At 38.1% G+C, this 26,472-nt stretch overlaps 3 protein-coding genes across 6 annotated transcripts in view; 2 read left to right on the forward strand and 1 right to left on the reverse strand.

The window, feature by feature from the left end:
• DENND6B (DENN domain containing 6B) overlaps positions 1-15,229 on the forward strand; it is a 24,553-nt gene extending 9,324 nt beyond the window's left edge. Inside the window, exons 8-21 of one of the 2 annotated variants that reach the window (XM_072401969.1) lie at positions 675-734; positions 1,914-1,969; positions 3,067-3,189; positions 3,685-3,780; positions 4,529-4,623; positions 4,933-4,998; positions 5,278-5,342; positions 6,119-6,208; positions 6,294-6,347; positions 7,158-7,267; positions 9,062-9,164; positions 10,802-10,831; positions 11,686-11,760; positions 13,578-15,229. In XM_072401969.1, coding sequence (XP_072258070.1) covers positions 675-734; positions 1,914-1,969; positions 3,067-3,189; positions 3,685-3,780; positions 4,529-4,623; positions 4,933-4,998; positions 5,278-5,342; positions 6,119-6,208; positions 6,294-6,347; positions 7,158-7,267; positions 9,062-9,164; positions 10,802-10,831; positions 11,686-11,760; positions 13,578-13,700 — 1,146 coding nt within the window. In that variant the 3' untranslated portion in view covers positions 13,701-15,229. The remainder of the gene's footprint in view (positions 1-674; positions 735-1,913; positions 1,970-3,066; positions 3,190-3,684; positions 3,781-4,528; positions 4,624-4,932; positions 4,999-5,277; positions 5,343-6,118; positions 6,209-6,293; positions 6,348-7,157; positions 7,268-9,061; positions 9,165-10,801; positions 10,832-11,685; positions 11,761-13,577) is intronic. The other variant, XM_072401970.1, reaches the window with a different exon arrangement.
• Positions 15,230-16,731: 1,502 nt separating this feature from the next.
• On the reverse strand, positions 16,732-22,705 carry GCC1 (GRIP and coiled-coil domain containing 1). The gene is made up of 4 exons (XM_072401967.1): positions 22,564-22,705; positions 21,178-21,676; positions 19,895-20,417; positions 16,732-18,933 (listed from the first exon to the last, which is right to left on the reverse strand). The coding sequence occupies exons 2-4, from the start codon at positions 21,654-21,656 to the stop codon at positions 17,821-17,823; spliced, it is 2,115 nt and encodes a 704-aa protein (XP_072258068.1). The 5' UTR covers positions 21,657-21,676; positions 22,564-22,705; the 3' UTR covers positions 16,732-17,820.
• A 243-nt stretch (positions 22,706-22,948) lies between these two features.
• Positions 22,949-26,472, forward strand: part of PPP6R2 (protein phosphatase 6 regulatory subunit 2) — a 51,357-nt gene continuing 47,833 nt past the window's right edge. For all 3 annotated transcript variants that reach the window (XR_011919515.1, XM_072401965.1, XM_072401966.1), the window contains exon 1: positions 22,949-23,233. The gene's annotated coding sequence lies outside the window, so the exon portion shown is untranslated. The remainder of the gene's footprint in view (positions 23,234-26,472) is intronic.

Below are 26,472 nucleotides of genomic sequence, written 5' to 3' on the forward strand. Positions count from 1 at the left end.
TATTTGATGGCCCTGCCTTATCATCGGGGAAACACGGTATATATTAAAATATTGACTTATGGATATATAGGCATAAGACATTATTAGGCCACTTTAGTTCTGTAAGGAGCTACTGTATATTTATCTGTCTGTACAGTTATGGCACAGGTATTTTAAATTAATTGTTTGAGGTTAAGCCAAAAGTTTAGTTAAAACATTAGTATAGGTCAGGCATGGGCAAACTACTGCCTGCGGGCCGTATAAGGCCAATAGAGATGTTTCTCTGGCCCTTTGGGTAGTCCGCATCTGTGGCCGGTGCCACCCCAAACAGGGTCAGGAGAAGGACCCCGAGGGGGGGGGGGGAGGGGGGGCGCACCGGCCAGAGCTGCGAAACACGTCCCCTGGATCTGAGCTTGTGATGGAAGAGTGGGCGGGCTGTGTCACTGCACACAACCCGCCCACTCTCCTATTGGAGGCTCAGATCTGCGATAGGAGAGTGGGTGAGGTTATGCCATCATGATGTCACATCCGCCCGGCCCCTCTGTCAAATTTTATTTCAGATTGTGGCCCCTGAGTAAAAAAGTTTGCCCACCCCTGGTATAGGTGCATGTACCTATGAATGTATGTATGCACAATTTATTGTAAAATATTAATTCATTAGCCAGTTATATATATTTCATTTTCCTGTTGTCAAGGTTAAAATCCCAAACCATGATGATCTAATAGAGACAAATGCTATTACAGACCATCACAAGGTATGTAATCCTTATTGGTTTCTAATATGTTGTTTTAATATTTATAATGTGTAAAAATTGTATAAATACTAGATATTACTATACTGGGAATACTCTTCATGCTGTAGTGGCACAATAAAGATTTCATATAATCATTATTCTAATAATTTTAAAACTAATTCAAACCAAATAAAAAAAGAATAGAAACAATATATAGGAGCAGTAAGTTTAGTGTCCTAAAATGCCCATAAATCACCAACTGTCACATCAGTACATTGTGGAACTAGTTGGGTTAAACAATATGGCAACCCATTATATGGAAATTACAGCTAATAAATAATACTTTGGAACAGTGTTTCTCAGCCAGGGTCCTTTGAAACCCTGGGGTTCCTCCAGAGGCTGCTGGGGGTTCCTTGAGCAATAAGCCATTTGTGACTCTCAAGTCAGTTTAACTCCACCAATTATGTTTTTGGCTATCTGTAAGGGTGACATTCTTCCCACTGGCCAGTATTTTAGGAGACTGGCTAAGAGACTGTAGATTTTATTATTGCAGGAGTTCCCCAAGACTAAGTTATTTCAAAGGGTTGCCCCATTAAAAATGTTGAGTAACACTGTTTTGTAATATCTTTCCTTTATTTTTTTATGTATTCAGATGGTATTTAGAAAATTATACTTTATTGAAAAACCTTTTTGCTTTACTACGCAACATATTTAGGGATAAAAGCATAAACATAGTACTACTTTTAGATACATGTCACACATCTGATTCCTTTCTCTAAATTAGTTTATTAGTGTAGTCATCCCCTGGTAACATTATTCTAAAGCAATGCCTTATACCTTACTTTAAGAAATGAGGATCTACTACATAGGTATTGTAGCGAATCCATTATGGTTTTGGGCGACTGATTGGGAAAAGGATGGGATTTGGAAACACTGTGGTAATATTTGCTGTGATATGGCTGTAAACAGGGTTTGTGTCTGTGTATCAGATACTGAAGATCCTTTGAAGTGTTTCAGCAGCACTACTGCCAAGCACCAGTGATCATGGACAAAGAAAGTTGCAGACAATATTGGTTTTCTCATTCTTTTCCATACCCAATCCACTGTAAATGTTATCAGTATTTTAATCATTACAGGTTGTGTTTGAACACAAATATAGGTGCCAATGTTTCCACTGATTACATCTTGCATTGTACACAGGACCGCCTGGACCCTCCTTATCACATCTCCAGTATCTATGAGTTGGATCTTTTCAGGTGAGCTAGAATTGAAAAGAAAGTCATGCAATGTTAGGTTTAGCTTTGTGGATACTGTAAATGGAATAGGAATAAAAGAAAAAGCAAGCAAGCGCTGTTTTCGCAGGGAGGAGGAGTGGTCACTTGACTATGACAGAATATGTGATAGGGAAGTTCTCCTATTATTCAGTGTCTTCAGTAGTAAAACATAAAAAACATTCAAACATTTTGGAACATTCAAATGTCAGTGCATACTGTATTTTGTACAACAAATAATATTCCCAATATTTTTAATATTTTATACTGTATCTATATTATTCTGCTGTTTACTCTGAATACATAGACTCCTAATATGCAAGTTTTAAAACATGTCAGTGCTGTATAGTTGCTTAGATTTTAGAATAAATGTAATTTTAAACTTTTCCTGTACAAGCTGTAATTCACAGATGTTTTAAAAAAAACCCATTGTGTTGATTGATTAACATAACACAATGAGCCTGATTTATTAAAGCTCTCAAAGGCTAACAAATAGCTAATGATTTTTAACAAGTCTATTCCACGTTTCCTGGATTACCCAGGTTCGCTGATGAAAGTGTATCCTCTCCAGCCTTGGAGAACTTGAAAAAATCAGGGCCAATATATCAAATGTATCTGCTCCAATTAAAATACTTACATGTTACCTAACCCAGCCTACATAATATGACCTGATATTATTTATTTATTTATTTATTATTAGAAGTAATGTTTAAAATATATTTTCCTTTAATTTTCAACACTGTATCTATCTGCCTGTCATACAGATCCTCTTTATAGCTGCAGCTGCTGTGAGCCAGATGAGATGTAATGTGTCAGGCACACATAGGCCTCTGTTTATAAAGCAAGGAATCTTACATCCCCCCAAAGTTTCCTGGTGGAGAATCTTCCAGGTCCATGTGTTTTTTTTTTTTTTTTATGTCAGTAATTTATTTTCCACCAGAAAACATTTGAGGGAATGTCAGATTCCCTGCTTTATAAATTGTCTTGTAGCTGGGTACAGCAAAGGCATTATGCATGTGTACCATGTATGTATCTTGTTTGTTTGCAGAGTAATAAAATCTGTTCATTTTCAATATCCCTAGATCCCTTCAGTCTGTTCTGATGAACCTCCAGTTGCTATGGGAATTGGTTTTACTTGGAGAACCCTTGGTTGTTATGGCACCTTCTCCCACCATTTCCTCTGAGATTGTGCTGGCATTGATTGGGTAACCACATGTTCTTTTTATAGAACTGTTATGTTGTAAGTAGTATGGACATTAAAAAACTGTAACTTGCTGCTTAAATGAATGACATGGCTGTTATCCAACCCCAAAAAAGAAGATCGGTTTAATTGTACAATAGTTGGCTTGTGATATACATACATTTGTGGATCTATTGATAGCCTTTCATGTTTTATGATTATGGATACACCCTACTGCCGACCCCCACGTCCACAGGATATAAATTAATTGCATTATTGGTGGACAGAGCAGGGTATCTATTGAAAATATCAAACAATGTTTGTCCAGTTTTACCAATGTTACATCTACTATTTATGCTACTAATTTATACATACAAATACAATGTGATTCACATACATAACATAATTTGATACACTATCTTTCCCTTATACTGATATTTGTAAGCCATAAATACAATTGTTTAGAGGTATATTTTAGTGTAATTTGTTGGTAGTTAAAATGTATACTTGTGTTTTTCAGATGCATTTCACCTCTAAAGTTCTGTTCAGACTTCCGTCCATATTTCACTATCCATGACAGTGAATTCAAGGAATATACAACAAGGACACAGGCTCCGTAAGTGAATATTGACATGGGGCAGTTTTACGATAAATGTGCTATTGAAGTAATGGACAAAGGACCTGATTTATTAAAGCTCTCCAAGGCTGGAGAGGATACATACTTATATCAGTGAAGTTGGGTGATCCAGCAAATCTGGAATGGCAAAGTAGCAAAACACTCAGCATTTATTGGGTAATTCTCATACCTACCAAAGGACTTCCATTGCTTTTCATCTAAATTTTAGAGTCACTCATCTTTGCCAGACAGCATAAACCGGTTACTCTCTTGTTTGTGAAATATTTACAATGTGGACTAATATTCTGGCAAGTAAGCAAATTATTTGCAAAAAAAAATTTAATTTCATCTTCTTTTGGAAAAAGGTGTAAAACATTTGGCCTTCCTTCCTTCCTTCCCAGTGCTTGTGGCACAGAATTGTAATAGGAAGCAACAGTAAATTGTGACAGGGTTGTGGTGATGTCATTGTTGCAAGTCAAATTAGGAAGAAAATAACTTGGACGGCTTGATGACTTAAGCATATATTTTCTAACTTGTTAACAGTTTTATTAGTGCTTATTTTATCTTTTGTATTTTATTGCAAGTAATAAATGTTTTAGTGAATACATACAATTTATAGATGTGTTCTTTCTAGGTCCTGATTTTGGAATAAATACTGAAAACTAACACCAGCAACGCAATGTTCTAACTCTTGTGTAATGTAAAGAAAGTTCTTGTAAATGTTTCTACTTGTTTATTTATTTTTTAGACCTAGCCTACTCCTTGGAGTCACCAATCCTTTCTTCATAAAAACTCTGCAGCACTGGCCACACATACTACGAGTAGGAGAACCCAGAGTGTCTGGTAAGAGACAGAATAGATTAGTTTTTGAATAGTTTGATTCTACTAAGCATGCACGGAGGGCATGCCTGTCAAATTGGATGTGAATCTGTAAAAAGCATACACCTTTTTCCTTGTCTAGTAGTTTTTTTTTAAAAGTTTACAGAAAATACGCATGCAACCATATCAAATAACAAGAAATGGATTTGTTTATGTGGTGATGTACAGCATTTAAGCCACTATTAGATGTTATAAAATAAACAAGCAACTTGAAACTAAAAACAGGGATATGATAAAAAGAGGTAGAATATGACATAAGAATCTTTTCTGCAGGGGATCTGCCAAAGCAAGTAAAACTGAAAAAGCTAACAAAGCTGAAAACATTGGATACAAAAACTGGTGAGCCTCTTTATTATTGATATTATTAATATTATTATTTATTGCCAGCTCCCTTTATGGAGTCACACTATTATGTTCTCAGAACAGAGCACAATCTTGCTTGGTGCCACAGGAAAGGAAATTACAACTTGTGGGCACAACTGGTGAAATAAGAGGAATAATAGAAAGAACAGGAATATTTGTTCCAGGTCAATGACACAGAAGGTATTTAAAAAACATATTTATAAAAGTACATTGTTATTCCTTACACTTCTTTTTTAAATCTTCTATTAAATCCAGGAATGTATACTTCCTACAAGCCATTTCTTCACAAAGACAAGACACTGATCAAGCAGTTACTAAAGGTAACGGCTAGCATACATTGTGAATATTTCATATATTATATTATTCTTTAGTTACATATATTACTGTAGTAGATTTGTTTCTAATTTAATTCGCATCCCAAACTACTTTAGTTTGTGATGCACTCCTAACCTTGCAAGATGCTAACCTGCATGTATAACAAATTATCATCCAGCAAAGCTGTCGGTGTCATTTAATTTATATTTACAATTTAGTTAAGTCAGTCATATGATCCAGATATTTTCACCATGCTGCTTAGTCAAGCAGGTGACATTTTTGTGTTCTGGTTAAGATTCATGTTTTCCTATGTTAACTGTTTGCTGTTTAGCCAGTAAATTGGCATCATTGCACTGGAAGTGAAAAAAATGGAGGTTAAGGTTGACATGTGCTTTCAGTCTTTCAGACTTGTTGACTGAATAAAGTAAATGCCAAATTGTAAAATGTAAAATTAAATAAGTTGATATTATGAAATCTTAACAACAGGTTGTATGTACACAAAACTTTTATTTCAGTGATTTATTAGCATAGTTGAGCTTCCAAACTTGTTCCTGCAACTGTATCCTAATGAGGTGACTGCCAGTAAGTCATTTGACCCCTTTCCAAAAAGGGATTAAAACCCTTTTAGTAGACTAGATCTGTTATTGTGTATATTGATCAGTGCTTCTAAATATGTATTTATTGAAGTGTTTATTATAGGGTTTTTTATGCAAATGGAAGTACATATTCTGACTGATCTGTAGGTTAGCAGTGGTTTCAATGTGTGATGTTTCTTCTACAGGGTCTTCAGAAAAAGCTTCCTTCTTCCACGCTTAGCTTATTGCTTCGGAAACATCTGTTTGAACTTACACAAAGCTTTATGCTTCCATTGGTGAGGCACTCACTCGCTTTTATATGGTATTCTAATTTTTTTGCCATCATTCTGATCCTTCTTTTTCTAAATTTTATTTTTGTAGGAACGGTACATTGGTAGTCTGATGCCACATCACAGTTCCATCACACCTTGGAAGGTAAGATATTTAGAAAATTATATATTTTTTATACATATTTGTTTATTATATATTTGTAAATTCATCCACAACCAATCACTCTGAACACCGTAAAATGGACTGCTTTGAGCCAAAACCCAATTTCTAGATTAGTTACCGATTATTATTATTTTTTTTTTGCCAATTTTCAGTTTGAAGTGAAAATTCTTATTAAAGCACAATTAAAGTAAATATTAAGATTAGGCTTTGTTCAAGACCTGGGCACCCGTTAATATGATCTCTGCTGAAGGTGAGGGTCAGTTGAGATTGGCTTAGGCCCCCTTTCAGAAGAACTCTTATGACAAAAGGTCTAGTTGTGGCAAGAATGGAAGAGAAATATGGGCAGCATTTCCCCTAGGAAAGGTAAATATTACTGAAATTGTAATAATCTTTATATATTAACCTCAAAACGACCTAACATTTTGGATACCAATTGATTAAAAATTGTAACATCTTCCAAATATGAAAATTAACCTAATATCAGAGAGTCATTAAGAGCTGTTTTTGCTGACCTCATACAAGTTGCCTGGTCTTTATGCTAATCCTGAGGCTTCAGTCATTTAAATTAAATCTTTATCTTCATTTTTATTTGGTTATTGAAGTTTGTGTCTCAGCCTGACAGCCAAGCAGCTAGTATTTAATAACAAGACGTTGGCTATGGCTTCAAACTTTCTGTAATGTAACCTTTAAAGTGAGTATTGCTCATAACATTTTTGTTTGGTATTTTAATATATATGTTTGTTTCCAAGCTCAGCGGCAGTGCCATAACAAATGGTTTATTTACATGCACAGAATCCACCCCAGGTGAGACCATTTCAGCAAGAGGAGCTTATGAAAATGCTTGAACACACTGGACCTCAGTTCAGCTCTTCAATTAAAGGGGACTGGATAGGACTGTATAGGTAAATAAACTGAATGTGTGTTTTTTTTTTTATCCAAGAAGACATCTAAATACACAAACAACATTTAAGTTAACAGTATTACCTGACATAGGAATTCTGTTTCTGTCCATGCAGTCCTGAGAACAAATTATATAGCACAGCCAGGAGGGCTGATACCAGGAACACAATGCTGTCTTCTGTACACTTGCAGTCTGCTAACTGGACAGTGAAAGAGCAGACCAATGAGGCCAGCTTTGCTTTTTCCTCCTGCCAGTTTCCTTGTCTGCACATTTACATGAAGCCCATCTAACTGTCTCCCAGGGCTGCTTTTTTTTGATAACTAAATAACTGCACTTTTTGTAATATTAATATTTGACTGGGGTTTAACAATTTTAAAAGAAATTTACAACACTTATTGCCATGCATATTTTTTTTAAACACTACAGCTGCTTTGAACATTGTGTAGTTTTAAATGACCACAACTGTTTTCACTGACTTCCAATATTTCTTTCCAATTAGATCCACTTCATACCATTATGTAGTGAAAACGTGCGCATTAGATACACATTACATGTGTTGGTGTTGCAGTGCTATTTATTTTTAATGTGTGTTGTTGATAATGCTACATGTGAGATTTTTTCTTTATTCTATTACACAGTAGATCCAATGAAAAGCTTATTATCTACATAATATTATTGACCCCCAAGACAAATGATCAGGATTGCCTTCAGTGAAAATCTGGTGTGTGTACAGCTGTCCCCCAATGTTGTTCACCAGTCTGTCTTGGCAGATAAATGAATGACAGACTGGGAGACTGGGGAAGACCACTGTACTTTACCATTGAGGAGAGGGCATAGGGATGCCACTCACTTGCCCCCTCCCCCCCACTTCCCCTATAATGTGTGTACAGTGCTTCTTCATTTTTTGTCACTTGAAATGATCTTGAAAGATTGTTTCCAGCTACAGAAGTCTAAAGTGTGTACATAGCTTTAGATAGACATACCATGCTTCATTCAACACCTGCATTCGGGTGGCAACCACTTTGGTAGCAGGGCTTTGCTTTTTTTTTTTTGTTTGGCCACATATTCATATACAGCAACAGAGACAGCAAGGTAACCAGAGACAATGGGTCTGATTCATGAAAGCTCTCCAAGGCTGGAGAGGATACACTTTCATCAGTGAAACTGGGTGATCCAGAAAACCTGGAATGGATTTCTTAAAAGTCATTTGCGATTTGTTAGCAAATGTTTTGAATCCTGAACTAGATCCATTCTAGGTTTGCTAGATCACCCAGCTTCACTGATGAAAGTGTATCCTCTCCAGCCTTGGAGAGCTTTAATAAATCAGGCCCAATGTTGGAAGGTTATATTGGTACTTACCTGAATTAAGGTGAATAAATTAGAATCAACGAGACACAGTGACACATATCTTCTGCACCAGTACCAGGCAGTGAGACATTTTTTCCAGTTCCTTGATATGGTGGAAACAAAGTGATGAGATTAGGGAACTGATCAAGGTAGATCCAACCTTGGAAAACTAGAAGATTTCAAAGTAGTTTGTTTTTAAACTCTTGATCACGTACACATTACAGGCATAAAGGCTCTGCTCATTCACATGCATTTGTTGGTAAGATATGCTGCATTGTGAATATAAAATCTGCTGTCATATTTAGATAAAGCAGAAGTAAATGTCTTTCCATATGTATTAAAAAACATTTCCCTGCATCAAAGTAATGAAGAATCTTTACGTGTTAACCAAGCAAGTAAAATCCTTGCTTGTTCAAAGAAAGCTGACTGTTGCTTTTTTTCTCTTTAGGCGTTTCTTGAAATCTCCCCATTTTGATGGGTGGTATCGTCACAAACAACGTGAGATGAGAGAGAAACTGGAAACAGCACATCTTAATGTCATCTGTGAAGCAGTGAGTGTTATAGAGATTTTCTTTCTATGCCAAGTAATGGAGGGGAAGAATTATAATCATGTTATTGATTACCGTAGGCAGAATATTACATTAGGAGGTCTGCATATTATTGTCCCTCGTTTTTACTTTGCTACTTGTTTGATGGGTAATGCTTATTATATATTGTTCAGATGGTTATTTCTAAAGCTGCGTACACACTGCCAATTTTTGTCGTTGGAAAGGATCTTTCACGATCCTTTCCAACGACAAGGGAGTGCACGATGCATGAACGGTGCTGTACATACAGCACCGTTCATGCTCTATGGAGAGGGGAGGGGGAGAGCGACGGAGCGGCACCCTGCTGCGCGCTCTCCCCTTCACTTTCATTACGATCGGCTGTTGTCCATCGTCCGTGGATCCGGCAGGTCGGTCGTCCGGACGATGGACGACACCGACTGTACACACGCCAGATTTTCGCCCGATAATTGGCCGATGCCGATTATCGGGCGATAAAAATCTGACGTGTGTACGTAGCTTAAGATAGTGCTGATAAGGGTATAATCCCTTTATCAACAGCCAGTGCTTACTGAAATATTGAAAAGTCTCTGCAACTAATAATGGTAACTAAGAAACCTTTACTGCAACCACAAGCTCATTGTCAAAAAATTACACACATTTTTGCTAGAAATGTTCAGTTTTTTAAATTATTTTTGTGTCTTTTATAGGCAGAATATAGCCTCTCAAATACACTATAATAAAAGAAAATAAGAAAAATCTCTACCAGTAACTAAAACTACATTTACTTGATCATAAATATACCTAAATCCAATACAAGTAAAAAGAATAAATAAATCCATGGTGTGTTATTTTTAAAACTTTATTAGGGGAAAATTAAAATCACATGGGTGTAGTCTGTTCCTTTTTTCCCCTCTTTTTTTAATGTTTCCTTCTTTTAGTAATGTATTTTGTACTATTGAGTTGGGTATGATAGGTTACTTGCCTGTTGTATGGTTGTTGGCCAGCAGTGGATGGGGCTGTCCCCCCATGTAAAGTGTTATAAACTTGAATAATATCTCGGACAGCAAGAGTTTGTTTTACACTTTACATGAGGACACAATGCCTTCTAGTGGTGTAACACTAATAGAAACAGAAATTTCTTTTGTATTGGCAGGTCGAAAAAAAAAACAATCTAGGTTTATGCTAATGGCTTTAGGCAAATATTATTTTCATATTTTTAAGTTTAAACTAACATTTTATGTCTGTTTTTATTTACAAAAAACATTGCATACATGATAAAGGATTCTATAAGCACATTTGATGCCTTACAGTAACATACATATTAGGAATAAATAAAAAGTGATTTTCTTTTTGAATGTTTTATTTTACTGCCTCTAAAAAAATATTATATTATGTACAAACTACTACACGTCTTAGTTTTGTTGTTTTATTCAAACTGTGGTTGACGGCTAGTTGTCTTTAGGTAAGAATGAATCATCAGTGTGCATTAATATGCAAGTAATATTTGAATAAGTTAGACAATCTGCCTCCAGTATTTTCAGGCTGGGAGCCCCTTCATATAATGTGTACAATTGTCTGTGTTTAGATGACACTGTGGGTAATCTATAGAGGACTGAAATTTAGCTTTTAATATTTGACAGGTGTCTGAGTTCCTTTTTGAGACACATCAGGTAATATTTTTAACATATATCCGTTCACCAGATTGGGGACCAGTATCTCATACTCAGACCTCTTTATTATTAACACCAGAGTTAGTAAATAGATCCGAAGTAAATAATAATATTCTTAGGAGCAGAGTATCTTTGTAGATTGACCAAACAGACCGCATTTGTTATGGCAAAAGGTTCTATCCTCCAGGGAGATAAATGTAAGCAAAATTTAATTATAAAATGTAACTGTAAATAACAAAAAAAATAAATAAAACCATATTCAATTCTTCTTGTTTAGAAAAGAGAATCCTAACGTTTGAAAGGGTCAAAGACTTTAGGTGGGTTTTGCAAGTGTACAAAAATACCTGTTGATCTTGCCAGAATTCCAATTAGGAAAAGAAATGAGATTTTAAACACAATATACCTTAGGTGAAAATCTTTTTCTTTCCCTCTTGGCACAGTTGCACAGTTTAGTTATCTGTTGTACCACATTACTAAACAACTATCACAAACTGCTGTTATTGTTTTCAATGGCGAGGATGCAGCAGGGTGCCTCTCCTTCTCTTCTACATAGAACAGAACAGGTCTGTCTTAACATTTTTTTTTCTTTCCACTAAGAATGATCCCTCATACCACAGACCACTTTGGTTGCATACATTTCCAAATAGAAGTTAGCAGGAGTGGCGACACTGTACCTATATAGATAAATACATCAAAGTAAGTGAGTTTGCCACTCTATGACATTTCTGATCGTGGATTTAAAAGAACTTTATGTAAAAGAAATGGTGCAGGTAGCAATAAAATACAGTTGTGCCAAAATACCTATAATGAATACAGCAAACCTTTGACCTATGTGTGTGTTGCTTCTGTTGCAGAATATTGGAGCATGGATCAAAAACAAATCAGAAGTGGAGATTGTAGATCTGGTGTTGAAACTGAGAGATAAATTGGTAATGTATAAAAAAACAACCAGAGTGACAGAATCCATTACATGTTTTAGTTGTGTCAAAATTGTTTCTTTTATTATACAACTCAGTAGAAATACAGAACAGATGGAGGTTAACTGCATCTGTCAACTTTCTTACATCTTATTTTGCAATTTCACTTCAAGACCTATACAAATAAATCAAGAATCTATTATTACAAATTCTGTAGGTTCATTTTAAAATCTTTTAATTAGTAAAATGAATACCTAAAACAAGATCATGACCTTAAAAAAGGTCCACTGGAACTTTGGAAATGTATTTATTCCCTATTTGAAACTATTCAAAGGTCTGATGTTTACTATTACTGTTCCATGTGCTTTAAAATTAATTAGGCAAACACAAAATGTTTATTCATTTCCTTTCCCCTGAAGAAGAACAAATTATAAACTTTTCTAGTTAGCCACTTAACAATCCTGCTATTTTATTCCAAAGTTTCCTTACTTGCAGTAAAAAAACATGTTATTAAGTTAAGGAGCTCTACAGTGCTTCCCAGTGTTTCTTCACCTTTTGAACTTGGGGGAATCCTTGAAATAATTTTCAGGTCTTCTGGGAAACCTTACTAAAATTACTAGATTCACAGCTCATGGTATATTAGCTTGGTGGTCAATAGGAAGAATGTCTCATATAATGCTGAAAGAGGGAAGATTTGTCACCCTTACAGATAATAAAAATGGTCATTGGCGTCAGTAAAACTGACCTGAGAGTCACAAACTGCTTGTTGTTCAAGGAATCCCTAACAACCTATGGAGGAGGAACCCTGAGAAACACTGTTTTAGATAATGCCACTCATATATATATATATATATATATATATATATATATATATATATATATATATATATATATACATTCAGCATATCGAGCTGAAGTAACAAATTCTCTATTTATTCATTTTAAATATTCTTTCCTGATGCTGCTACTATGTTTTAGCATGAACACTTTCCAACACCCATTTTCTCAGCAATTATTGGGAATTTTTTAGAAATTTCCTTCATTTGCTATTATATAATTCTATAACTTTGTGATTTAAAAAAGTAACATCAGAATTATCCATATATGCATCACTGAGGTACTTTTTTTAAATGCATAATAAAATATATTTGATTCAAATCTAGGGTTATCTTTCTCGGCAATCAATAGAATTATCTATTTTACACTCAAGTTAATGCCATAATGTACCCCATGCATTTTTTATATTTTGGATAAAAGGAAATCTATTTATTAGCACTCAGTTTTGTAATTGAAACTCCTTCACTTAACTGTTGTTCCAAATTTAAGTCCACAAAGATTCCACTATTTAGAAACCAGGCTAATGTAATTCAAGCTGATGCTCCAATCTTCAAGCTACATTAGGAAATCTCAATCCCATCTGTTTAGGATTAGATAATAATTCTACTCTTTACAATGTAATCTGCTTTTAAATTTCCCCCTGGGCCATGCCTCCACGGCGTACCGATGCTTCACGCATTACATTGAGGATGTGATGCAGAAGCCAGCCGATTGCTGAGGACGCCGCTGGATCGAGAGAAGCAGGTAGGAGTTTTTTTTTTTCCTACCCCGAGTGTGGCTCGGGGGTTACTGCTTTTGGTACATAAAATTCACCCCAAATTTTTTTACTTCTGAATTATTTTCGAACTGTGTTTGGTGTCATAATGTTCTACTTTAATGTCATCCAATCAATTCTTCAAGTCTAAATCTGTATCTTTAGGTAAAGTAAATGTAAATACTTGGCTGTGTGTGCAGTAAATGTTCTGATTTTTTTATTCTGTCATCCTTTGTAGCTCAGGGCTCACAGACAGCACCTTTCTGTCAGCTCTACTTCTCTGGCCAAGCTGAAACTGCACATTGATGAAGTGATCCACTCACTTCCTGAAGATCTGCAGAGCATTTTGCATCCTCAGTAAAGGATTTCATTAGTATTCCTAAACCTTCCAAGATCTGTACAGCATCCTTCATTATATATGTATACCGTCTTGCATTATTATCAATACCTTGTGGAGGGCTGATAGGAGAAACCAGAGAGAAACAATGTTCCCCACATTTAAGAGAAACCTTTAGCAGTCACAAAAGCAATATTGGATGAGCGGTGCTCTGTATATGCGAGACGAAACTTGGAAAGAACAGTCAGAACGTACATTATCGCTGAAGGAAAAAGCACAAACGTGGGCCCATAAGAAGCTAACTTATGGGATGCTCTAATACCAACCTGTAAACCTGAAATATAAAACCTCCAAACAGTTGTCAGCTTTCATTTTAATTTTCTTCAATACTGCTTATGGAACAGGGCTTTCTGTGACCTGCTGAAGACTGGGGATAGAGGTTGAAGACCTGTGAATTGGTTCTCTAGGTATAATCCTGGGTGCAGATGATACTAGAACACCTGGTTTCTTCTGTTCAGTAAAGTGTAAAACCTATGATGGAGCAGTTGTCTTCAAATGGGTGTAGCAGTGTTTTATACTCTGTAACTTTGTGCAACATTAGTGCTGCACAGGGCATACATTTGTACATACAGCCATATTTATATATATATATATATATATATATATGGATTCAATGTAATAAAATGTACTGCTAAGTACACATGTTTAGACTGCCATTTAAGGAGCCTTTCCCATGTACATGAAACTGCTTTAGCAACATCCCTTTGCTTCTGTGTTAAACACGGGTTGTAATACCTATAAAGAGAGAGGGTCAGAGCTGCAGCACATCTCAGTGGATATAGGGAAGAATCTGATTGCATTCTTTGCCTGCACATTGGAAGCATTGATTGATGATGCAGACTTTATTCATCACAGTGGTGAATTGAGGCCATTGTAGCACAATTTATATGATGTACTGGGTGTCAAACTGCTCCTTGCTCATGTGTATATTCCCTAACATCTTTTAACGCCAAAGTATTTGATCCCTAAACACATTTGCTATAGATGCTTAAATCACAAATGTTAAAAAAAATGTAAACCTAAACTTAAGCACAAATTGGTATCTCTATTTGATGCACATAACTTGTTTAGGAACAAAATATCACAGAAGGTCTATTCTAAGTTACGTAATGGGTTGGATATGATGCAGGGCCTTCCTCTCCAATATTTAGTCATGTTAGGGGTGGCGTTAAGCTTGACTTCAACAAGAAAAACAATACATTTACACATAACTTCATCTGCCTGTGTGAACACAGCTACAATTTAGAAAATTTCCAGCTCCTCTAGTAAATTAACCCAATTTTCTTCCAAAACTCAACTCATCAATATATAAACAAAAGTGTATCCCTTCAGAATGAAGTTCATTTTGTAATTATCTGAACCAATGTCTCTTTTAATTCCTACAGTGATGGAATGTTTTTGTGGTATTGTGGTGTGTAAATTTTGTATATTGCTATGCATGCATGAGAAATGAATTGTGCAATTCCTATAAAATAAACATAATGCTCCAGTTAGTCGGGTTAAAACACAATATAGTCCACAATTTTTTTTAACTGGTATTAAATACGCCTCACCAATATATATATGTACTGTGTGCTCCCCAGAAATTTTCTTTAGCCGGGTAGGCTACACAAAAAGTGGTGTCACTTGAAAAACTTATTTCTCCCAGTTGTTTCTAGCATAGGTATCCAGTAATACCTATGTTTCTCACTATACTTTGTTCCAACTTTCTAATGCCCAGCCATTAGTTTGACACATTTTTTTTCATCTTGTTTTTATTATGCCCAAATTTTGGCTGTGTATTTTGACCCCACTTCCTAGTGTCCCATGTTTAAAGTGTAATCCACGTTGTGTTTTAGGTTCGGCTTAGTTAACATTAGCTGTAAAAACTGGCATTTATCACTCCTGAAGGTCTACTGTCAACCACTTGGAACCAATGGCTGGGAACTGCTAGGCTTTTTCAGGTTGGAAGCGGTGCTTTTTTTTTTTTTTAAACCCCCTTAAAAAAACACTTGCAGAGCAGTATTATGCTGTTCCAGTTCAAGTTTATGGAGATAGCTTGGGCGGCAAAACCACCCATGAACATTGCATGTAGCACCTGCACTGCTGCCTTCTACCTGCCTGAAAAAAAAGACTGGACTCTTAAGTTTTTTTGTTCCAAAGTTATCCATTTTTTGCAAAAAAGCTAAAGCCACTTAAAGTCCCCAATGCAAAAACTGCTAATGTGAACTAGGCCTTATACAGCATACATTCCAGCATACCACGGCTCTCCAGTGGGCAGCAGATAGTTATTAGTCTGAACTTTAGCTCTCTGAACCCACTGTCTATATGGTCATAGTTTGCATTTCCCTTTTACATGGAGCTACAGGTAGTCCCTGGGTTACATACGAGATAGGGACTGTAGGTTTGTTCTTAGGTTGAATTTGTATGTAAGTCGGAACAGTTCCATTATTTTAATAAATACAATTAGGACAGATGTTTTTCCCCAACATACTATTAGGCAGCATGGTGACAGTTACTGTATAAAATCCTCACTGTAAATTAATTGCAAACAAAGCCAAAAAAAAAAAAAAAAAATTGTTTGTCATGGTCATTAAAGAGTTACAAGAGGCTGCAGAAGAGCTCAGTCCTTAGGATCACCCACAACCTCAGCTGTGTTTAGCAGACGATTTTTTCTGCAAGTCATGCAAACCGCCCACCTCCCCCGCCATCCAGCCTCGGTCCTGCACAGGAGCGAGCAGGGAATCTAGTCGTCCGCATTTCAGATGTCCTTAACTCGGGACTACCTGTATTAGTAAGCAGCAGCTTTCCAATTACTGCTGGCAGAGTAATGGGAATGAAAATGATACAAAGTATGGCTCTTCCCAGCACAGCTGGCAGGCTGGTAACTCTCATTGATATCTAAATCTAAAGCCCAGCCTGACAGCCTAATGGCTCATTGCATAAAGAGGTTCTAGAGATATATAATAAAAATCGATATTTATGGTCCAGGTGTTCTAAAAGTACAAACAAAATGTAAATTTAAAAATCAAATACTTTATTGTATTTACAAACAATGCTGACAAGATCGGCTTTTTGTTTTGGAAATTTAGTGTTTCATCTTTTCGACTGCAGTCACTAAAGTCAACCATATGTGACATGTTAGAGGTGGCTACTGTTGAAATACATTTTTGGTCCCCACATGTATGTACACAAGTATTTGCACCTAAACCACAGGAAACATCATACTATGGGCAAAGCATAGAACTGTCTTTTCTCATATTCTTCCCTTTCAAATATATATATATATATATATATATAAAACCTGTCTTGACTTAAAAGCCTCTCATCTTGTGCTACAATATTATGCATTAAGAAATACTGATTTACTTTCCACGAAACGAAAAATTGTGTTACCTAATAATGTATTGTATTTATTTTTTCCCAAAAACTTTGTTTCTGGTACTATCTATGAATGTTTCAAATTTTTACAGAACTTTTGAAAGGTAGGTGTGTTCATTTTAAATCTTATGCTTGTGCTTCTACTTACTAGTCTCAATAACATGAATGCTAGTGGAAAAATGTGTTAAACACCAGCATATATAATATAATTCTGCCTGCTAAAAGTTTCCTAATAATACTTGACTTTCAGAGCCTACCTGACACCCTTCCCCATCATTCAAAACAAACTACATATGCTCTGCCAATATCTTTGCTGCAAAACAGTCAAAACTCAACAAATATGCGCAGAAAATGCTGTACATGACAGTGATGAGTTTTTATTATACTGAACAGGTTTCACTGCAAACATTAAGTAAGTATGTATAGCTTGTCAAAAATGCTGGGGGTGGCATTAGGCTAACAATGTGTAAGTGCACTAAAAACAATATTTTATAAATAGGGCCTCGTTTGTACAGCTTTTGGCCATGTTTTGCAAAGCCCTATAATGCCAAAAAACTAACCATTGGGATGTGGGGAAAATAAGTGTACATAAAGCCTAAAATTCTCCACACATAACATACCCAGCCTCTAATATTGTCAGCATCTGTAACTGGTCCCTAGATAAAATAAAACACCATAATGCTTTTGTTTGCCTTATGTTTTACTCAGAGACTGAAATATGAAATCACCTCTTTCCTCCTACCCACCACCTGCTGCCATCTTGGGCCCGCAAAGCCGCATTTCGTTCCTCTGGAGAAAAGTGTAGGACTGTCAGAAGTGCACTTAAAGTGTGTTGTCTACCACGGGGATCTGACATTGTTAAAAATCCCAGTAACACATTTTTCAGATACTCCATGTTTGCCCCTTCTCTGCTTCTGTCTCGTAGAGCCTTTTCAACCTGTTCATGCAAATCTTCAACCTCCTCGCTTTTCTCTGCTAACCGTTCATTCATAGTTTGGATGTCTGCTTCCAGCTCATGCTTTCTTCGCCTTAGGTTTCCAATTTCAGCTTCTTTACGGGACAGCTGTTCTACATAAACAAGCAAAGCAGAGGAACTGCTGGATGGGAGTTCTAAACCATTATCCAAAGGATCTGGTGATGGTGGGGGTATGCCATTTGGAATCTTGGCCTCTCTCAGTTTTTCCAATTCCTGTTCTTTCTCTGCTAGCACTGATAACACTCTCTCCCTGTGTTGTCTCAGCTCTTCTTCCATTCGTGCCATAGTTTCTCTGCTCTCTTTTCGTACATGCTCCAGCTCCTGTCGGTGAGTCTGAGACAACGCTACTAGCTCCTTTCGTACAGCCTCCATCTCGATTTTATGCTTGTTCTCTGCCTCCTCAGATGCCATTCTCAGGGAGACATATTTCTCTTTTAACTCTGCCATTTTCTGTTTTCCAGCCTCCAGCTCGCCCTCCCGTGCCCCTTTGGTTCTGAGCACACCCTGAGCTCGAGCTTTGTAGCGATCAAACTCCTCTCTTAACTGCTGGAGTTCTTGTTGGTAAAATAGAGCAGATCCAGGGGGCTCCGGACTATCATTATTATCCTCTGCTATAGGAGTTTTACTGAGAAGTGATTCAGCAGGGGTTTGCAAGGAAGCAGCCATAGCAATAGTTTTATTTTCTGTTTCCAGCTGAATGACACGCTCTCGTAGTTTGCGGATAGTGATTTGGTCTCGTTGTTTGGACGTTTCAGCTGCCCCTAGAAGCTCTGATAGTTCAGAGACCTGCGATTCCAGGGAGCGTATTCTTTCTTCTTCTTGCAGCAATCGCTGCATGGTATGTTGCTCCTCATCAAACCTCTATAACCAAAAGGTAATGAAAACAAGATTTACACATAATAAATAAATTATTATAAAATAGAACATTTAAAAAAAAAATATATAACATGGCTAAACAAAGGCGAAGTATGCTAAAACAGTGAAGGTGTTTCCTATTCAATGATTTAAATATCTTTTTGAAAAGTAGCATTTTAAGGTGAACTAGAAAATAATTAAATGTAACTAGTATAAGTGCCTAAATCTGTCTTGATTTTATTTTGAGGCAGACACTTAGGGTCATTGAGTTGTCTAGCATTTACACTTCTTCTATCAGTAGAGTAGAAGGATATCCTCATCAGCTTGTTGCTGTACTTTCACTGTCCAATCACAAGCTAGGGGCAGGTTGCTTAACCATTTGTCTTGATGTCAGCTTTAAAGCGGACCTATCAACACATTTTTTACTTTATATAAAAGGTTAGATACCCCTTTTATATAAAGCAAAGGAAGAAGATGGCAGCACCTGGTGGTTCCTCCGTGCTGAAATGAAGAATGAATCAAGAATGGCGAGGGACCAAATGGAAGATGACTGTGAAGGCAAGTGTAATTTTTTTTTTAATAGAAAGTTCTGCTTTAAGAATGAAAAAACGAATTCTATTTTTTACTGATTTAAACTATTTTCTTGACTTTCTGGAACAAAGATATACTTGTGTCATCATTGCATGAAGTAAATGTACACCATACCCTAGTTTGAGGGTAAAAAAAGGTTGCAGCATGAAAAATAAGACTTCCGTCTTGCAACACCCTTACTCTGGGTAGAGGCTCACATTATACCTGCTCTATTTTAGTGTAGTGTGCAAGTTGTTCTAATAATCAAATTTGTTTTAAAGAGATTTCTGTTATGTGGAAATGTTACAAGTGATCACAACATGGTGAATGCCAAGACATATCTTTATGGGGATGTAAGGAAATTGTTGTGTATTACATTTGATCCCAGACAGGTTACCTTATGCCTCTCCTCTAGCAGCAAAGCTTCCATTTCTTTCTTCACAGAAAACAACTCTTTCTGAAGCTCCTGTACTGCAGGGTCTGGTTCAGATTTCTGTCTTTTAGCCTCCTGCAGCTGCTTTTTTAAATCCTCCAGTTCTTTTCGTAGTCTTTTGTTTTGGTCCTCTGCTGCCTCTGCCCTCCCTGCAAGTTCTGATCTACCAACCAGTTCTTGCCTTCTCTCTTCCAAGCGGAGTTCTACTTCCTGCCTTTGGTCTCGCTCTCCCTGCACAAGACGTTGAAGTTCTTTCAGCATCACTGCATGGTCTGCTTGCTCTTGAGCACGGTCATGCTGCTGACTTATGAGCCTTGCCTTGGTCTCAGCCAGCTGAGCCTGTAATCCCTGAATCTCCCCCAATAAACATTCACGCTCTTCCTGCATATTCTGAATTGTTTCTTCCATCTCCTGCTTTGCCTTTCTTTTGTCTGCTTGGTAGGAAGCTTCCATGCGGGATTTCTCTTGTGTAACTGTGGCCAAAGCACTGAAGATAGAAGATATAGAATCTCATGTGAGAATTTATTATCAAACTAGACATTTGCAACAATGCATTTTTTTCTAAATATTGGTAGTTTTCAAATAGTTTATATTAGTATACCTGTTGAAATTAAGGTAAAGGCACCTTAAGTCTTGCTTCACACTATAGCATTCTGAAACCACTGTGTTGTACAGTGCTTTACAGTTTGTTTCGCTGCATTTTTAACACCTTTAAATGGCAAAAAAACGCATACTAAAGCACAGTATGGCCTCTTTCAGACATGAGCTGCCACGGCAACTGCAGCCTCAGCTGCACGCAAACACATGCAAAAAATGATTCTCAATTGCTCCCAATCAGGCTGGGCCTGCTGTAGAACAGCATGGTCAGCCGCATGTCTGAAATGGCACTACAAACATTAAAACATTCATTAAATATGCAAGCTATAGTAGTAGCCCCTTCTTAGTAAAACTGTTAACCTACTAGAAACCAATAAAAGAAGAAGCCACCCCTCCCTTATAATGCAATGACAAACTGATTCAGAAATGAATAGCCACACTCTTCCTGATTGTGCTATGTATGTACTCCAAAATGTAAAAGTTATGGATCGCTTAGCCCTCATGCAAGGCAGAGCTTGTGATTGGATACTTAAACTACCTATTGTGAAGAAATGCATTTATGTTTTGCTATAATCAAATAATACAGAAAACACAGATATACTACAGAAAAAAAAAACAAAACCAAACATACATAAAACCCACAGACTAACCTGGTAAGAGTGGCAAGCTGGTTCTTGAGCTGCACCATTCTTCTGTCAGTATCTGCGGGTGTGGAGGGACCACCATCTCCACTAGCTGTGCTGACCCCACTCTCAGAACCACTTGCTTCTTCTGCACCTGTCCCACCAACAGGCTGGGCCGACTCCAGTCTCTCATCCTCACTAGTCTCTCCTCCCTTGGCACTGGGAAAACTTCCTGCTGTATCTACACTGTCTTCACTGTGTATAGAGTGCTGATCATCGTGTGGTTCTTCAACATCTGGGGACAGTATTTGGGGTTCTTGAGAAGTGGACAAAATATGAAGACTGGCTTCCAAAGCTTCCTTCTCTTTCAGGAGACTCTTGTATGCCCGCACAACATCCTTCAGTCGAGTTTGGTACTGCAGCAACTGCTTCCGCTGAGTTTCCACCAAGTCTTGCAGTTCCTTCTTACTTGGGCCACCTCCAAAATTCATACCCAGTTTCTCCATGGCAAATTTAGTCCATCACCCTAAATGACAACACAAAATGATGTGTACAACTACAGGGAAAATGTGCAGTATAGGGAAATTAAGTTGTAAACGTGGTAAGATACAAGGAAATAAAAGTGCTTTTGGCTACAGACTCCCAACTCACTAGCCATGATGGACTGGGAACCACTGCTCTAGCACATCATAATCCTTTTCTGAGAGTGTCTAAGTATGGCCAGTGCTGGTCATACATGCATGTGTGCCGCTATTTCATTATCCCTAAAGCATTCGCTGTGTAGTTTAAAGCTTAAACAAAAAGCCACCAGGAGCCAGGGAGTTCTTTTTTTGATAAATGAAACATGTCAATACGTACTACTTCCTGCTGGGGTTTTTAGTTTAGGTCTGCTTTAGGTGACAACATAGCTTTCTGTAACGGTGACATTCTTCCTACTGACCACCATTTAATGTGAGCTGTGGATATTATAATTTTAGAAAGGGTTCCCTGGAGACCGGCACCAACATACAGAAAGCTATAAATGATAGATAACATGCATAAACAATTGTGTAGGGAGATGGCAATCATACTGAGCACCTGAGCAAGGGGTGGAAGATAAATGTCAGACCCTGCATACTTTATATGGGGGGAGGGGTACACTTTGGCTCTGGGTATCTATGCCCTTTGACCCCCCTGCTGGTCACGTGACAGGACTAAAGTTTTGGTTATAATAGTGCCATGGATGAGGCCTGTAATGGCTGAGAATGATGATAGGATGTGACAGTGGAAGATATGAGGTGTGTGGATAGATATGGGTGAGCAGTATGCTCAGTGACAGGAGGCTCCCTGACACTTGTCAGTCACAAATCGACACACACAAGACGATATGACATATTAAAGGTCCCAAAACAGAAAAGCAACCGCGGTACTTACCTCCCAGGCCCTCCATTAGACTGTAAGCACCCGGGAGGTGCCACTGACGTGTCTACGGTGCCACCCGTGTCTATCCGGGTCTAGGTCCGGAACGGAACATTTCCGGCAAGCGAATGACGGGTGTACAAAGATGGCGGACACACAACTTCCGGTGATGTTTCGCGCGGCCCTGGCTATCAGGGCTTGTCAGTGTATGAGCGAATAATCGTCTCCTGTTTTGCAAGTTACTTCAGCCGATTGCTAGACTATGACCGCTGCGCAGGCGCAGTGCTAATTACAACATCGCGGGTGTGCGCCTGGCTGGGCACGGCGTTGGGGTTATTGTGAAGGAGAGTTGTGTTTTGTGTTGTTTCTGCGGAACAATTATTAGGAAAAACACTAATAGCTCGCCCGTCAGTCCGCGCGCCGGCCTGTCAGTCTCCCCTCCCCCGTGATTTGGCCCCGCCCCCAGTGTCAGCCATCTTGCGGCCGGTGACTGAGGCGATCTCGGCCCGTGATAGTAGAACCGACAGAGTGCACGGAGTGAGCCGGGGACGTGATTATATTGGAGCCGTACTCTGCACTGCCGGCCTGTACCTCAGGAACTCGGATTTATATGAGGCAGCAGTGGCGGTGAGGGGCTCGGAGCCCGAATACCGGGGACAAACTTACATCTCTCTCTCCATTCACCGTACGTATTCATGGCTGCCATTCCCTTGTAGTGGAGGCTGGGAGCGGTGTGTATGGTGGGGACCCCCTATAGGAAGTAGCTGCTTGTTGTGTTTTTTGGTGTCACCTGTCAGTCACAGTGTGGGGCTAGAGCAGCCATAGCAGTGTGATGGAGGAGGTGCTGTGTGGGCACAACTGGGGTCACCATTCCTGGCTCCTACCCTGACAACACGGAAACTTCTATATAGAAGTGGCCACTGCAAAGGGGGGTCAGAGGTCATCTTATGCCTGACCTGTGGGAGAGGTCACCTGATGCCTGACCTGTGGGAGAGGTCACCTGATGCCTGACCTGTGGGAGAGGTCGCTTGATCTGTGGGGGAGGTCACCTGATGCCTGACAGTTGCTGACCTGCGGGGGAGGTCACCTGATGCCTGACAGTTGCTGACCTGCGGGGGAGGTCACCTGTTGCCTGGCAGTGGCTGACCTGCGGGGGAGGTCACCTGTTGCCTGGCAGTGGCTGACCTGCGGGGGAGGTCACATGATGCCTGGCAGTGGCTGACCTGCGGGGAAGGTCACGTGATGCCTAACCTATCAGCTGTCAGACCACACACACGCACAATCAGGCTGATTTATTACATAAATACATGGTGTAAACATTCAGTTATTTAATCATATGCAGAGGAGATCAGTAAACAGGAGCGTGTCACATTACTATTGAAGTAAATATTCACTTTAGTATGTGAACCTTTAATTTGCCCTTAGTTACTTTGCTCCCATTGTCTCCTATTAGTGTCCCCGGTCAGTGAAATGACACAAGCAGTGACTGCCCCTGACAATGTCAGGCCGCAGGTTATGGGGAGGATCAGATATATATTTATAGGTTACATAGACAAGGATATTGCGATGCCTGGGATTGTCCTGGTTAGGATGGACTCCCTCCTGTCAGAACATTTGGTGCTATATTGTCAGTCAGCTATTATTAATATTAATATTGTTGTATTGTTATCAAAGAAGCCAAATTTCACTTTCACTAAAGTGATTTGTTGTAAGGCTCCATTAAATACACCTGGAAGTGTTGACTTTTTTGACATCCCATTTACTTTGATTTATGTATCATGCTGGTCTGCTTTTTTTTATCATGCATTGTGATAAAAACACAGGAAATATATCTGAACTGTTTTGTTTCCTGTATAAACAGCTAAAGCATGCAACACAGCATATTTACACGCATGTTTGGTGCTTCCATTGCCTTGAATTGGAAAAAAACACAGAAATCTGCTGCACCAATCAAACCAATGATTTCCATTCTGCTTTGTTATAATTCAGGCTTAGTTCCTAAAAAGCTCTACTTTGTATTTTACTTTTACACAACTTATTATAAGGTGTAGTAAAGCAGATTGAGGCTTCATTCTCTAATGTAACCCTCTGACTGTATACAAATAATAGGTAATAGACTGTATATATATATGTAATATGTAATAGACTCTATACAAATAATAGATAATAGACTGTATACATGTAATAGGTAATAGACTGTATACAAATAATAGGTAATAGACTGTATACAAATAATAGATAATAGACTGTATACAAATAATAGGTAATAGACTGTATACAAATAATGGGTAATAGACTGTATATATATAATATGTAATAGACTCTATACAAATAATAGATAATAGACTATACATGTAATAGACTGTATACATATAATGCAGAATAAACATGCAGAGGGATTGGTAAGCATGCAGCTCTGGGATAGAATATAAACAAAGGCTTGTGTAAAAAACCAAAAATAATACATAAAATGTTAATATTTCAATTACTAACCAAAATTTAAGTGACACTTTCAGCACATAACAGGTTTGAAAAGTTGCCCACCATGGAGGTTTTTTTTTTCTTCCCTGCATCAGATACACTTGTAGAAGTGTCAGATTCCTGGTCTCCCCATGAGTGCTGTGGTTCTATCCGTTGGCCTTTCATTACCGCGGTGCAGTGATTTAGGGGACTACAAATGGAACCGCGGGGTGCTGAGGAAGACCAGGCATATAACGCATTCAGAAGCCTCTGATGGAAAAGATTGTTAGGGCTGCAGGGGCGCAGGGGGGTCTTGTACTATCCTCAGCCATTAGGGGCCGTCACGGGGACCCACTGTTGGCTACATCTATAAGGGGGTGATCTCTGATCAGCAAGTATTGGGAGCATGAACAGCAGGACCGTGGAGTGTTAAAGACCTTCTTGTTAACATAGCAATTTTTTTCTTCTCATTTAGGTGGGCACAGAGCGTCTTTAGAGGTTGTATGTTTATTTTGGTTTCATGGTTCTATAATAAAGCTTTTGTTTCTTTGTAAGATGTAGGACTGAACTCCTTTATCAATAATCTTGGTCAGAAACAAACTGATAAAAAGAGTAAAATCAAAAAGTAAAAGTGCACCTTTGTGTGTAGAAGGCCAGCTTTCTCTTCACAATCTTTTCTATTTTATTTCTGTGTGTGAGACCAGTACTTTCCTTTTCTTCTGAGTCAGGTCAGAGTTAGTTTGTTGGCAGTTCTACAGCAGAGCAGTATTTTCTTAGGTGTGGTATCCAGCCCTACCTGAAAGCTGCTTTTATAGCTACGTAATACTGCCATGTTACTGGAGATTATTGCATGTTACCTGAGCCTGGCATGTTCTGCCAAGGTATCAGACTCTGCTGAATGTTTCTGCTGTGTTACAAAATAATGTATGAATCAAAATGGGATTTTTATGTATCCCACAACCAAAATCTGTTAAAACATAAATTTATTAAAATAAAGATTAAAAACATTCAACATATATTATTAATATTCCAATAACACAATGTATATAGCAAAGAAGTATATAAAAAAGCAGGATAATGTTAACATCTATTCAGCACCCAATCAATGATGCATTTTGCAGAGTAAAAGGCTATGTACACACGTCAGATGGTTCTCGTCCAATAATTGGCTCGGGGCTGATATCGGACGAGAATCTGGCGCGTGTACAACCAGGAACAAGAAGAGCGAGCGCAGCGGTGTGCCGCTCCATCAAATTTCCCTCCCTCCTCCTCTCTCCATAGTACAGATCAGTGATGTATGTACATTCATTCATTCATTCATGCATCGTACAGACTTTTGTTGTTGGAAACAATCGTGAAAGATCCTTTCCAAAGACTATTATTGCATGTTGCTTCATCAAAACAAAGGGTACTGGAGCTCCCTGCCAGGTACTTGATTTGTTTCTCTGTTATGGATGGTCCTAA

This window comes from Pyxicephalus adspersus, chromosome 2, assembly GCF_032062135.1.
Source record: "Pyxicephalus adspersus chromosome 2, UCB_Pads_2.0, whole genome shotgun sequence".
NCBI classification, from domain to species: domain Eukaryota; kingdom Metazoa; phylum Chordata; class Amphibia; order Anura; family Pyxicephalidae; genus Pyxicephalus; species Pyxicephalus adspersus.